A 14,400-nucleotide genomic window follows, 5' to 3' on the forward strand; every position below is an offset into this window, starting at 1 on the left:
CAGTTCAGAGCTTAAAATACAGGGTGTGCAGTGGAACCTATCATCCCCATCTCTGCTTCAGTGTTACTTAACCTTTCCTAATACGCAACATTTCTAGCAATTGCTAACTAAGGACACGTGTGGATAGCCTAGAGAATAAACTTAAAACCGTGCCTTAAGGATTAATATATGAGTGCTCAGAATGGAATTCTGAAAAGACCTGTGCTGTACACTGAAATACAGCCCTTTATAATTTTCAGTGCTTTCGACTAATCCTGAATTGCAATAACGCTAAACAGACCCAATTAGTTCAATAAAAAGGCAACATTCAGTCTCGCAAAGTCATTCATTATAATATTTATTCTATGTAACAAAGAAGAAAACATGATTAAAAAATATTCCATGCATTTTATAAAATACAGAGAAAGACATTGTCACAAACAAAACAGAGAATAAGCAAGCAAAACCCCCACTGAAAATCCCAAGAGCTCTACTCTCCTCATTGCATCAAATAAATGCAAAAACTGCTCATACAGGAGAAAGAGCGGTCTAAGGAAAGTGGCAGGTTATCTGTCAATATCTGGGATGAGTAAGTCAGCCCACAAGACTTCTGCCATCACCTCTCATCATAATAAACTGACACAACCTGTTCTTGCTACCAGTTCTTGGCGTTATCCCTGCCTGGGAAGCCGGGATAGCGCAGCAGAATTCATGTTAAGTTGCAGGCTAGAAAGATACCAGGGCCCAAAGTGTAAGTAGATAAAGACAGCAGGGCACAACGGGTTGGAGGAACCTGCAGTTGTTCCACGGCTGGAAGCAAGGCGGAAGGACATCCTTTGACTGTCTTACCAGGAGAATGGGCGATGGGAAATACATCTTGTGAAAGAAGTTATGGGCAGAAGCAGGGAACAGATCTAGTACCTCTCCTTACGAGTCCCAGTAATGTAAAAGATGTGCTACATTATAAAAGGATGCTGAAAGCAACATCTTTCAGGTTAGAAATTACATTACTGTAAACCTTCTTACTTAAAGCTTTTGATCCAGTTCCTTCTCCTCGACCTACAGTACTCTATTCTGTTTTAGCAAAGCTGTTACGAGATTCTCCTCTCGCTTTTGTATTATAGAACCTCTCAGACTCCCACAACGCGACTACTGACCGCAAAGGCAGTCTAATAACAAAACCTGCCCCCATCTCTTATTGGGAATGCCCAAAAGCTGCCATAGCTGTATTTGGGGAGGGTGGTTTAGAGAAAGGAAGAACAAGGCTCTGCTTACACAAACACCTGCTACCCCAAAACCCCACTCCACACAGGCTTAGGAACACCACAATCAAAGAGTTTCATGTGAGGAGGAGCAAAGAGAAGACAGCGGACTGGGATCCTTCCCCCTGCACCTGGGGATGCATCCACTTCTCTGACAACAGCGTTCTTCTGCCAGCTACCAAGCTATCGCTGCTGCAGTGCGGAAGGTTCTGCATTGGCCTCCTGTGAATGATGCACCATGGGGGAAGATTGTTACAGTTAAAAATGTGGCTTTCACGTTGTTTCTTAAAAATACAAAGTTAGGAATTTATTTATTTTTTAAAAACTTACAGTAAAATGTAATTTAACCTGTAGCATGAAATATTTCAAAATTAGAAGATGTGAGGTATAGAATTGCCCATGTTACACCCTGTGTTCTTTTGCATGTATGTATCAAGAATATGACTCTATATTATGTGATCTTTTCACCTTTCAATCCCCAGAAGAACTTTATTTCATTCCTTGCACAAGCACAAATGAGGCAGAAAGAAGACTCTATAGGAAATCCCAATTTCAGCATTTCTAATATTTGAGCACTTGCAGCTAGAATCATGTTCTCTTGACGGAGCTTTTCAAATTCAATTATGTTTTATGTGCTCCATTTACCTTGCATTAGGAAAATAGAAAATGCTGTAAAAAATGAAGGTCTCAGGTCTTCACAGGTCTCAGCAGGCCTTGGTGAAACACAAAGATTGAGTCTTCTTTTATAATAACTGCCCAGCTTCCTAGCTAGTGTAATTTCTGTGTTGACCATGTAAACATTACACAGAGTCTTTGTACCACCCACTAAGCCCTTTGCTTCAATCAACTATTTGTGCCCAAAAGCACATCCTTATGTTTCTTCCCACACCACAGCCATCCTCCTACACCACAAGAGATGTAACAAAATAGGAATTAATCATAGGCTGGATACTCACAGGGATTGCTGCTGTTTGCTTCTGTCTTCCCAGCCTTGGCAAGTTTGGCTGAGTTCTGCTGTGCTTTGCCTTGCTCCTCCCCAGTTAGCAGGGCTTTTATTTCAGAGGGGATTTTCCCTTGGTCCATCGCCATGCACCACTGCTTGTACTGAAATATGCAAACACATTAGGCATTAGCAAACTGCCAGGATCACATTAGCAGACAAAACAAAGCTGTAATCTCTACCTTCCAGTATATTCATTTAAGGTTTGAATTTACTGGGCTGAAGCCTCTTACAAAACTGCAGAGCACTAATGAGCTAAGCACGTGTCCGTGGTTGCATACCTGGCCTCAGTAAATCCTGCTTCAGTCAATAAACTGCTACTCAGTGGCAGTACTAGACACAATACTGTAATTATTAAACAACATGGAACACTTTGTGCATTTTCTCGCTGCTGGCACGCCAGAATACCGTTCCAGTTCACGGCCTATTAAAACCGAATATTTCCCATGACTCTGGGGCTGATCAACTATTAAGAGGTCCTTTCTGATTGTGCAAGGCACGGTTACAGCACATGTGCCTTATTCCTAGTTCCCTCATCTTAAATTCTTCTTGCCAAGCCCTGAAGCATGCTGAAAAACCTGTGGTCAGTTGGCTGACTTTCCACCCAATCCTAACCCTTTTCATTTGTGGTGATGAGCCCTGCCTGTTCCAACAAACCTAACACAAGGTCAAGGAAACATCCTCATCTCCAATGAAATCTTAAAGGTATCTCAATATCACTGAGGAGCTGAGTGTCTGTATGTCCAGATGAAACATTCTCTTTGGTTAACGAAGCTTGTTTGGCCAAAATACTCATCCATGCTGGGAAACCGGACAGCTGTGAAACCATCTATACAGAGAGTATGCTGCAAGAATCAACCACCACAACAGAGACAAAGGTCTGCGGGAAGAAATGACACACTGTGGATATATGTTGCACATCTCTTTCCACCCTCTGCCTCTTTCTACCTCTGTCAGAGGTTTTCCAAAACCAACATTTCAAAGACAGACTCATACGCAATGGCACTTTGTTTGCTTCCAGTTCAAAACCAGCAGATGACTTATGACATGAGGTTCATATTCAGCACACAGAGTAGGCAAACAGCTGAATGCATCCGTTACTGATGTTTTGATACCCTCTGACTAGCCAAATCCCACTCTCTGTCACAGTGATTTCGAAAAGAAATGTCCACAAGGACAGGTCCCAAATAAAACTGAGGGTTAGCTTAAATGATAGTTTCTTACCATTTCAAGCTCTTCTCTGAGAGCACAGATGGCTCGCTCTCTGCTTGAAACCAGCTCTTCCAGGTACTGGTACCTCAGCTTCTTCCTGGCTCTGCACTCTCTTGCACTCTGACGACTTCTTTCAAGTTTTGCCTTCAAGTCTATTTTGGCTGGTTTACGCCCTCGCTTGCCTGGTTTCTTCACCTTGCCTCCAACCACCTGGAAAGGAAGGGTACAGTAAAGATCCTGTTTTGCAAAGGTAATGCTGTGACCATGTCACTGTGCCTACTACGTGTTTCAAGTAGGAAATTTTGCATATACTTTCACTGATTCTGGAGCAACAGACGAAATAAGTGGGCTGATGTCTGAAGCCTTCAGTGACACCATCAAAAACAAAAGGGAGAGATATGACTTTATAGTGAAGTCAGTGCTTAAGCAGTCCTGTTGTAAATGCTACTAATCTGATTTGGAAGAGCTCCACAGACTGGCTGAGATTGGCAGGGACCCCTGGAGGGTCACCTGGTCCAACCCCCCTGTGCAAGCAGGACCACCTAGAGCTTGATGCACAGGACCATGTCCAGATGGCTTTTGAATACCTCCAAGGATGTAGACTCCACAACCTTTCTGGGCAACCTTTGTCAGCGCTCAGCCACCCTCACAGGAAAAGAGTGTTTCCTGATGTTCGAACAGACCCCAGTCTTCTAGTTTGTACCCACTGCCTCTGCTCCGGGCACTGGGCACCACTGAAGTGACCATGTCTCCATCTGCTTTATACCCTTCAGGTATTTGAACACACTGATGGGGTCCCCTGAGCCTTCTCCAGGCTAGATGGTCCCAGCCTTCTCAGCCTTTCTTTATAGGAGAGATGCTCCAGTCCCTTCCTCATCTTAGTAGCCTTTTGCTGGACTCTCTCCAGAGCCTCCATTTCTCTCTTGTACTAGGGAGCCCCAAACCACACACACTACTTCAGACATCTGGGAAGATATCTGGGACATTGAGGAGACAGACATGATAGTCAACTTGAAGTGAAACTGCTTTAATATTACCAACAAACCCTGCCCAGATACTTGTCAGCTCTAGAAATATTACATTCTGGAGATTAACACTTTAATTTGGAAGGAAAAAAAGTATTCATTTATATCAGTATAAAACAAAATTTCATTTTGCTACAATCGACAACCACAATTTCAACCTACTCTAAAGATGAAACTTGTCAGAATTATTCACTAGCCGTCTGAGCTTCCTCAGTCCCAATTTCTTTCAAAGGAATCTTCTGAGGATTTTTACTAAACAGGGAAGTCAGTTACACTAAGTCCTACCTGTACTGCCTCTCTTCCAGTTGTACTTAACCACGCTGGCCATATTTACCTTCAAAACATTATTACACAGCCTGGAAAATCATCTCCTCGTGCTTTCTCATACAACCAATCCCAGCATTCAACTCTCCCAGTGCCTAATTTAGATCTTCCTTGCAGAAATGTAACCCCCCAGTTTCTTGTCCTATGGAGCACAGATTTGTTTCTCAATCATCTCCCCCTCTTCTTTATGGCTCCTTTTTTACAGGTCTGAAAGCTTCTCTTGTTATGAATAAATAGAATAGTTTCCTTAATGTTTATTCTGTGCTTCTCCACCCAAATATTTTACTCTTAACACAAGAGCATGGCACATGAAAAGTCTTAAATACGGTATGAAACTTCGTACACTGCCCATCAGGTAGTATCACCCTGTAAGCATTACATCAGCCACACACCCTCTGAAGTGAGGATTTCTCTTTATTTGCATTCTGACCACACTGTTTGAATGGAGGGGGTGTGGAGAAACACACCTAACACACACACCTACGTAAAAGAATTTCACTGCTGGCTCAGGGTGTCACCATACTGTGTATGGTACATTTTGTCTAATAGGCAGTGTTCAAAATACCAGAGTTCGTCGCTAAAAAGGCACTTTTTACTGTGTGATGCTACAAAATAAGTTGGCTTTGACATTCAAAGAAGTCACTTGTTCCACAAACTTAGTAGGCTTCAATAAAAACAATAACATAGTGAACTGATGGGCTAGAATTTAAAAAAAAATAATAATTAGATTATACAATTGAGTCTATTCTTTCTTTGGAAAGTGAGTCAACAATCACATGCCAACACAATCCTACCCTCTCTGTACTGCCTCTCCTAATTTATTCACGAGTAGCTGCCTACCATAAGCAAATGGAGGAACAGAAAGTACTTAATGAACATCTAGTGATAATGAAACAAACATGACACATTTAGAAAAGCAAAGAAAAAAAAAAAATCAATCTCTTTTACATTTGAACTGCTGGATACAGCTTGAATAATTCATTAATTCCACCAAGGTGTTCTCCTTAAGATCTTCTTGTTCAGATACTATCTTCACTGAAGCAGGATAAAACTAACCAGCCACAGCCAAGGGGGAAAGAATCTCCAAAGAAAGGAAAGCGACTGTCCCCTTTCAGGGGTGACAAGCACAGCTCCCTCCTCTCACAGAACCACACTCCTGTTTCTGCGTGGTGTGATTTACACTCCTGGCTCAGCAGGAATTAGAAACACACATGGTCTTCTCAGGAGGGGCTATAGGCACTCACAATTTGCTAACTACTGCTGCTTGCACTTGAAAGATTTATAGATATTCCGTTATCCACTACATCCAAAGTACTTCGGTTCTCAAAGACTTTGAGGCTTTTCTGTGCCATTGCAAGGTAGTTCAAAGTAAATCTTTGAATTCAAGAGCTAGATAAGCTCTTGTAGAGACATACACTCCAGCTCTCTTTAAAAAAACCCTTTACCACTCAAGAGTTTTGACCCTCTAGAAGAGTGGGCTAGCGCTGTGGGTCAGAGCCCCAGCACACCGCATACCAAACAAAATAATAACTCGAGTCCTAGACCTGCACAGGAGCACACCACAGCTGTGCCCTTGCACCAGAACGTCAGCTGAACAGTTGCTACCAGGCTGTTTCTCACAACAAGCATGTTAAAGCTCCTTGCAAATAGCACCCAAGTTTTCCAAAGGCAGCACCTCGGGCAGGCACCGGCAATGAAAAACACCCGCAAGCAGCACAGCTTCACACCAGCTAAATGCACCCAACACCACAACCTCACAAAATAATGTTTTTTCAAGTACCTGTTATTTTAAAGCATCTTGCATATGTTTATATGTAGCTGGTGCCTTTTTTAGGTAAGGATCATACCACAGAACCACAGAATCATTTTGGGTTGGAAGAGACCCTCTGGATCATCAACACAGAAGACGTACAAAGGGTGAGGGAGTGTGGATCTTTACGTCAATAAGGTATCAAGTGAGTTTGTACAAGCTCCGAGTTTAAAAGCATGTTTTTATGGACAGATCTAGAGATGTGGACATCGAACAGTTAAAGGCACTTTGTAATCTGCAAGGAAATTAGTGCAGACTGCTTTGCACACTGAAATGGCATTCTGGATCCCCTATAGTCAATTAACTGCTTTCCCTTTAGTCACCCTAGAGAGCTTTCTCTAGGCAGGTGTACTAATTGATCTCTCTCTCCCAAGATCTTTTACCAGCACAGCAGCCCTGCACACAAACTCTCTTATGGGAGGAAAAAGGCCTGTACCTCTTGGGCCATTGCTTGCCAATGCTCTAACCACCGGGACTATGGAAATAATGAAAAGCTTCTGTCCTTTTTAAGTCTGACTTTAAGCAGCAAGACCCTAATAATCTGTCTTCACAACACCCCCAAAGCCTCACACTGTCTTTGTGATTCCTGAAAGGGAGTTCACCATAAAATTAGGCATCACTCTGCACAGTTAGTTTGATAGGTGATTTAATCAAATCCTGCATCCTTAACAGGTTTTCCATACCAATATTTAGAAGCTCCTCCTGTAACCTCAAGCAACCCAGCTGGGGAAAAAAAGGCCTGATAAACCCTTTGCCAGCATCCCACATTACTGTATCTCCCCTGGCTTCTGCTCCTGTTTGCCTACTCAGTTGCTATGCTGATGTGACAGAAAGAAGACAAAGCAGAAGTGCTAGTTGATGTTGAATGTGGCAGCAGACCAAGAGAAAACAAGAAAGAGAACTTTTTTTATTTTTAATGACCTTCATATTCCTCTGGAGTTTATAAAGGGATGGCATCTATTAGGATTCAGCAGTAGGCATTTGGTTTTTTTCACAGAGTCATGTGCAATCAAGACCAAGAACAACATTAATCATAAAATTTGTCATAGAAATATTAATGACATGCATTTGTGAGAAATCTGACCAAGGGCCTATTTCAGTTCACTTAGACTTCAGAAAACAGAAAAATATAACTTCCTCCCTTTTTAACACAGTACTTACATCATAACATCATTCATGCATGGCATCAGTGTTCAGGTACAAAATTATTTCAGATGGAATTCAAAACAGTTTCCATTACTTTCCCGGATATAGAAAAAGCCCTCAGACTTCTGGATTGTTTTTATATCTACCTCTCCCCGCTCAAAAGGGATTCAGCAGACCTCTACAGAAGCACTGCCAGATTGCACCATGAAGGGGTCTCCTCCTTTGGAAGGACACACATACCTAATACTGCCACTGGCATTCACAACCCCAAGGAACTGAGCCTTTGAGACAGAAAACTGATAAAGCTAGCCTCACCATGACATCTGCACGTTTTGGACAGTTTGGCAGATTAAAATGTTATGTGAAGCACTGTTCAGCACTGCTGATCAGCAGGGCTGATCACATTGACCAGTTCAGGATCTTCCAGCAGCTCTCAGCTCACTCACAGTGAAATAAATAGCTCTTAAGTGCTCCATGAACTGGTACCTGAGATCCAGCTCAGGAAATCATCTTAAGTGGACTCTTGTTTGTGTTAGAGGTTGAAGGCACATGGCTGAAGGATCTAATTCAGCACAGAGCTGATGATCATCTACAGAATTTATATAAAACTATAAAAATGATTACCAAGAAATAAAAACAAACTTAAGCACCGCATTCATTATAGTAGAGGGGAGAGGAACCTATTTATGCTTGCAAACAGTTTCTAAAAATCAGTAATCAAATTAACTTTATGAGATTTGTGATTAACTTATCTGCTAAGTCACAGAATACCATTCACAGTAACGGTATAAAACCCAGCTAGAAAGTACGCTGGTTATTCCTCCGCTGCATGACATTTTAGATGCTTAATACAGATTATTTAGTTAACTTTCACTGGCAGACAGAATGCGTCCACTAATGATCCAGAAGTGTAAGGTGCTATTTAGTAAGCAAACACTTGGTAAGTCTTAAACAGATCTGTCAACAGAAATTAATCCTAAAAATTAATCATTTCTTCAAAATACACCACTTGTTCATGTTTTGACTCAGCTAAGCATATTTTTGAAGAAAAACATATTTCATCTAACTTTTTTGAAACTAAAGCTATCTTTTCCTTACAAGACAAGAATATTTGCAATGAAAGAGGGCAACCCCAACCTTTTTTGTCTTGTTGGCTTGGGTTTTGTTTGCTTGCTTTTAATTTCACTGGAATAACAAAAAAGTGAAATAATGTTAAGATTTCTTTAATTTCTCATGTCTGCCTATAAACTGAGAAGTTAATTACATAAGTATTGACAGTGAACCCTATAAAAACTTCTATAATTAATACAAAAGATTGCAGTTAGCTACATAGAACTGTATTTTGACAGTTAGCGACAAGTTAGCAACTAACACAAATGTGAAAAATACTTCTTACCCTAGTATAAAACCCTTCTCCCCAATGTATATAATAAATACATAATCGGCTATATGTAGTTCTGTAACCAAGTAATTTCACCTACAGAGTCTGAAATCACAGTGAAAGAATTTCTCCTTTTTCCTCTGTCTAAATACTTCAGAGGTACATAAGTGTTATTTTAACAGAGATTATTTGACAAGGAACAGCTACATCACTAAACTCTTTCCCTTACACAACCAGCAGCTCAAACCACAGCAGGGAGAAGTGAGACGAGCATCTGAACAAGCCCCAGTTTCAGAGCAGCTCTTTAGGAGAAATAAGAGGGCTTATTTTGGGTTTGGTTGGGGGTTTTTTTGTGTGTATAATTTTAGCACATCCTTTAAAACTAGAACATGAAAGTTTTCTAGATCTGATGTTTGTCCAGATATTCTACCTCTACCTTTATTACTTACTATTTCCTTCATGTTTTGGGAAATACATTAAGAGGAACCATTGTTCGATTGCTCTCTTAAACCAGCTAAGGCTAAATTATAGTGCACAAATTAGGGAAAACATGACAGGCCACAAGCCCAACTATAAATTCTTTACATCACGTAGATGAAAATGCTGAGCCTGGGTGTACGCAGCTATAGAATGGTTACATCACTACTAAAATAATCTAGTTACCTGGGTTTTTACAAGCAAATTCCTTTCACAGTCACACTCCATCAATTCACAGGTAAGACTCTCCAATCACACAGGCCAAACCTCTCAGTAAGGAGGAAACCATGACTCAGTGGAACTTTTAGAAGATTTCAAGGACACACTGGCTCAAGCTGCAAGACCGCGCTATAAAATGAGGTATAAATACTGTTTGCCTCGCCCTGACACAGCAACACGCAACGGGAAGAGCCCTCCCAAGGGAAACAGGATCTCTTGCATGGAGCCACCGAATCCTCAGGGCAACTTGCAGCCTCATCAACTTGCTCTGAAAGGAACCGCAGCCCTTCAAAACAGCCACAGTGAAGCCTTTCAGAGCAGCAGGCACTCACTGACCAATATCAGCTATTTTCAGTAGAAGATATGAAGATTCAGTGTTGCCCAAGATTATCACCTAACGAAAAACCTGCTGAGGTAACAAAGACCTTCAAAGTTGTCCTTGGGTACAGCTACATCCAGTAGTTCTGGGCAGGACCCTTTTCAATGCTGCTGTCCTCACACGTGTCTCAGCGGTAAGTATGAAATAAAAACATCATACTAGGAAACCGTACTTGAGACTGGAGATAGGAAGAGTAAATGTTCCACTCAACATCAGTTTTTCTAAGGAAAAAAAAAAAGAAGTGCAAAGACCTGTCTTACTGAGTGGGTAAAATGATTTGGTTTATTTAGTAAATGCATCCACAAATGTTTCAGAAAAAAAAAGTGCAGATTATCAGGATTCTACAAAACACAACAAGAGATCAAAGATTATTTTTAAAACTAAAAATCTGGAAACTATCTGTTACAAGTAAGTTCATTATAATACAGGAGAAAAGAAGTGTTCTTAACACTAAAAGAAATAAGAATCAGCTAATACAAACTATATATGCCTCCAGAATTAAATCTTCTAGATCTTCTAATCTACTGCCCCAATTACATAAACTTGCAAGCAGTTCTCAGAGTTGTGAGCATTTGGTTGACTTCAGCGATGCAGATACTCCCCACCCTCCATTGCAGATTTTAGACAAAGCCTCAATAAAACCAAACGGTATATATGTTAATTTGGCAAATCCTCACGAACCTTTCCTATACTTATAATCCATTCTGTGATCCTTTATACTGCCAAATTACTGATCACTTCTCAGTTTCTTAGGTTTATTCCCTAAGAAATGACATCAAGTATTTTTCTTCCCCTTTGAATTAAGGAATTAAGGCTCATCATCACAGGCAGCATGATTTTATTTTAGTAAAATTCATGCAGGAAGAAAACCAGATGGCTTGAGAGTGGATAAGGTACCACAGGCACACAACCACCACATGATCAGTTTTAATACTGAAGCCAAGCTCAGAACTTATTATGAGTCAGTAGACAACTGCCTCACAGCCTCCCTCAAGTGTGGATCTTAAGCTATCTCTGGCACAAAACCCAGGACACTACTATAATCACCACTCCAGTGAGCTAAAATACCCAAACTCAACCGGGCATTTCAGTCATGAAACACTGCACTGAGTGGACACAGCGGTTCTTTTCTCAGCCCTCATGCTGGCCGTGCAGGTCCTACTTTAAGGGCACACTGGTGCAAGGAGGTGGGAGAGGTGTTCCTTATGCTTCTTCTGATGTTTTGCTCTGCTTAGACAAAAGATCTGTACCTTCAGGGATGTCACTGAGCTGTTCTCATGAGAAGATGCAGGAAGAATCAAAGCCCCAGCACCCACTGCAAGGCTAAAACCCAAGCTCCTACCCTAGTACCTGACCATTCACCTGTAGCTGCTATTTATCCAAGGCACAGGTATCAAACACCCGGCCCATGGACCGAATGCAGCCCACCTCCTTGTTTTACCCAGCCTGGCACTTTGTTTCCACTCAGCAGCAGCACTGAGCTCATCCCCAGGCTCCTGCCGGCGCTTGGTCACACATGCAGCATGTATGATACACGTTACTCTGCAAGAGAGCAGTGTTTGAATGAGTTTGATACCCCTGCATTACAGGATTATCATTGCAATAAAGCCATGGTTAGAGAAAACACCTTTTGGGATTTCTCTGTGCACAGAACAAATGGGCCTTGCAGAAGAGAGCACAGCATAGTTTTAAAAATAACTTTTCTCTGAGGTATTTATGATTTTACCTGTGATGCCTGCATTTCCCTCTTCTGCTTGTGCTAACAGGAATATTTCAAGTTGCTCAAGTAAAGTGTGGAGGAGAAGTATACTGTAATTTCTATGGTATTTCTGATTAGAAGATGTGTTCGTGTGTAACAGTTTGGAGGATAAGTAGGGTCAGAGAGAAGTATTGAAAAAGCTAAAGGCTGCATAAAAGTGCCTGAATGCTTTATCCCGTTTTAGTTAATATATTATTGCAGCTATTGAGTGCAAACTATTGAGTTTCCACTAGTGTTACGGAAACTGGTGAAACTAGTGCTACTGAGTTGCCATGGAATGGAAAGAAGCCACACACCATTTCTGATTCTATTCTGAAAGCCTTTTACTTTTCTGTTGCTCTCAAAACCAGTTTCACATCTAGTAGGTTATTACAAATATTTTCTTTTGTTAATTAAAACCAAATCTAGCATTCAAAAATTGAAGCCTTAAATCTATTTGCTTTAGTTTATACAGACCTTTTAAAATAGGACTGTACAAATGTAATTTTAGGATTGCCCTTTGAAGGCAACCGTGAGGCTGATGTGATCCCGGTGAAAATGAGTTTGACCCTCCTGATCTAAGGAATTGAGGGTGCTATAGGAGTACAATCCACCACACCAGACCAGATCACTGGTCTGCATCCAGCCTTTGGCCCACACCTGGAGCTTTAAGGAGAAGCCAGAAGCACCATCCAAGTGCCGTGCTCCACTGCTCCAGCCGGCAAGGAGAAAGAAGGGGACAACTCCTCCGTCCCGCCAGCAGTGACCAGAGGCCTTCCAGAGACAAAGATTGCAGAGGAATTTACTTCAAAAGCCTTTAGCAGGAGCACTCACCTCACTCACAGCTCACTGCCTGTTAACAGGCTTTGTGGGGGTTTACATGGAATCATAGAATCATTTCGTCTGGAAGACCCTCAGGATCATCGAGTCGAACCATAATCTAACTCTAGCACTAAACCATGTCACACAAAATCACAGAATGTTAGGAACTGGAAGGGACTTCAAAAGAACACCTAGTCCAACCCCCCTGCTGGAGCAGGAACACCTGGATGAGGTCACACAGGAATGTGTCCAGGTGGGTTTTGAATGTCTCCAGAGAAGGAGACTCCACAACCCCCCTGGGCAGCCTGTTCCAGTGCTCTGGCACCCTCACTGAGAAGAAGTTTCTTCTCATACTTAAGTGGAACCTCTTGTGTTCCAGTTTGTACCCACTGCCCCTTGTCCTACCATTGGTTGTCACCAAGGAGAGCCCGGTTTCATCCTCATGACACTCATCCTTTACATATTTATAACCATTAATGAGGTCACCCCTCAGTCTCCTCCAGGCTAAAGAGATCATCCAGCTCTCACAACCTTTCCTCATACGGGAGATGCTCCACTCCCTTCATCATCTTTGTTGCCCTGTGCTGGACTCTCTCCAGCATTTCCCTGTCCTTCTTGAACTGAGGGGCTCAGAACCGGACACGATATTCCCTATGTCCCTAAGAACCTCGTCTTTTAAACACCTCCAGGGATGGTGACTCCACCACTTCCCTGGGCAGCCTGTTCCGGTGCCTGACAACCCTTTCCGTGAAGATTTTTTTTCCTAATATCCAACACACTCACAAACCTTTCAGAGCTTGAACTCCCCGGGCTCCCCGCACCGCCTGCCCTCGGCTCCAAACCGGCCCCAGCCCCCGGGCAGGCCCCGCAGCCCCTTACCTTGCTGTCATCCATGTGTGCCGCCAGCCCCCGACCCCGCACAGCCGCAGCCCCTGCGCAGGGAGCGCACCGGAGCCGCCTGCCCCCTCCCCGGCGGGTACCGACACTCACAGACCCTCAGCGCGGCCCAAAGCCGCCGCCATCGCCCGCCGCCCTGTTTGTTTACAGCTGCCCGCCCCGGCAGGGGGGAGCGGGGAAGTGGCGGCGGAGCGGTGCGAGCTGGGAAGAGTAGTCTTGCCCTGCCCCGCCGCCATTGGAAGCTGCCGAGGCGGCGGGAGAGAACAAACTACAACTCCCAGCAGACCCTGCGCGGGCGAGCCGGAGGAGCTGCGCGGCCATTGGTCCCTGCGCCGTTGGGCGGGAGAACTACATTTCCCAGCAGGGTCCTAGGGCCTGCCCGCGGGTGGGATGTTCCCCGGTAGAGACACGCGGCTTCCGCGGCCCCAGGGCTGCCCGTACCCGTCCCCAGTTCTCAGAGGGGGCAGCTGTCGCTTCTGGCTCTCGCACAGGCCCTGTCGAGCTCTGAGCCCTAATTTAAACCCCAGTCGTTCCCGCCGCTGCTGTGACCGCCGCCTCCTCCGGGCCCCAGCTCGCCGGCGGGTCCGGCCGCAGTCCTGCCCAGCAGCAGCCTCTGGGGATGGTCACAGGGCAGGCAAGGCTCCAGCTGAGCAGCTGTGTAATGGCTTGAGCATTCAAAAAACCAAACTAACAAATATACATATAGATATGTAAGTTTTCTGCTATTGT

The 14,400-nt window shown here is 43.3% G+C and overlaps 1 protein-coding gene across 1 annotated transcript; it reads right to left on the bottom strand.

Annotated features, from left to right (window-relative positions):
- Nucleotides 1–320: 320 nt before the first annotated feature.
- On the bottom strand, nucleotides 321–13,843 carry CREBL2 (cAMP responsive element binding protein like 2). The gene is made up of 4 exons (XM_080354912.1): nucleotides 13,654–13,843; nucleotides 3,466–3,663; nucleotides 2,198–2,345; nucleotides 321–1,463 (listed from the first exon to the last, which is right to left on the bottom strand). Coding segments are annotated over exons 1-4 (363 nt in total). The 5' UTR covers nucleotides 13,669–13,843; the 3' UTR covers nucleotides 321–1,461.
- Between the last annotated feature and the right edge of the window lie 557 nt (nucleotides 13,844–14,400).

Source organism: Nesoenas mayeri (assembly GCF_963082525.1).
Source record: "Nesoenas mayeri genome assembly, chromosome: 1".
Classification (NCBI taxonomy): Eukaryota; Metazoa; Chordata; class Aves; order Columbiformes; family Columbidae; genus Nesoenas; species Nesoenas mayeri.

Bases quoted from the DNA above. Each gene is read 5' to 3' on its own strand.
- CREBL2 (XM_080354912.1), bottom strand. The intron at 2,346-3,465 runs GTAAGAAACTAT...TGCATATTTCAG, and splicing joins TCAGAGAAGAGCTTGAAATG to TACAAGCAGTGGTGCATGGC.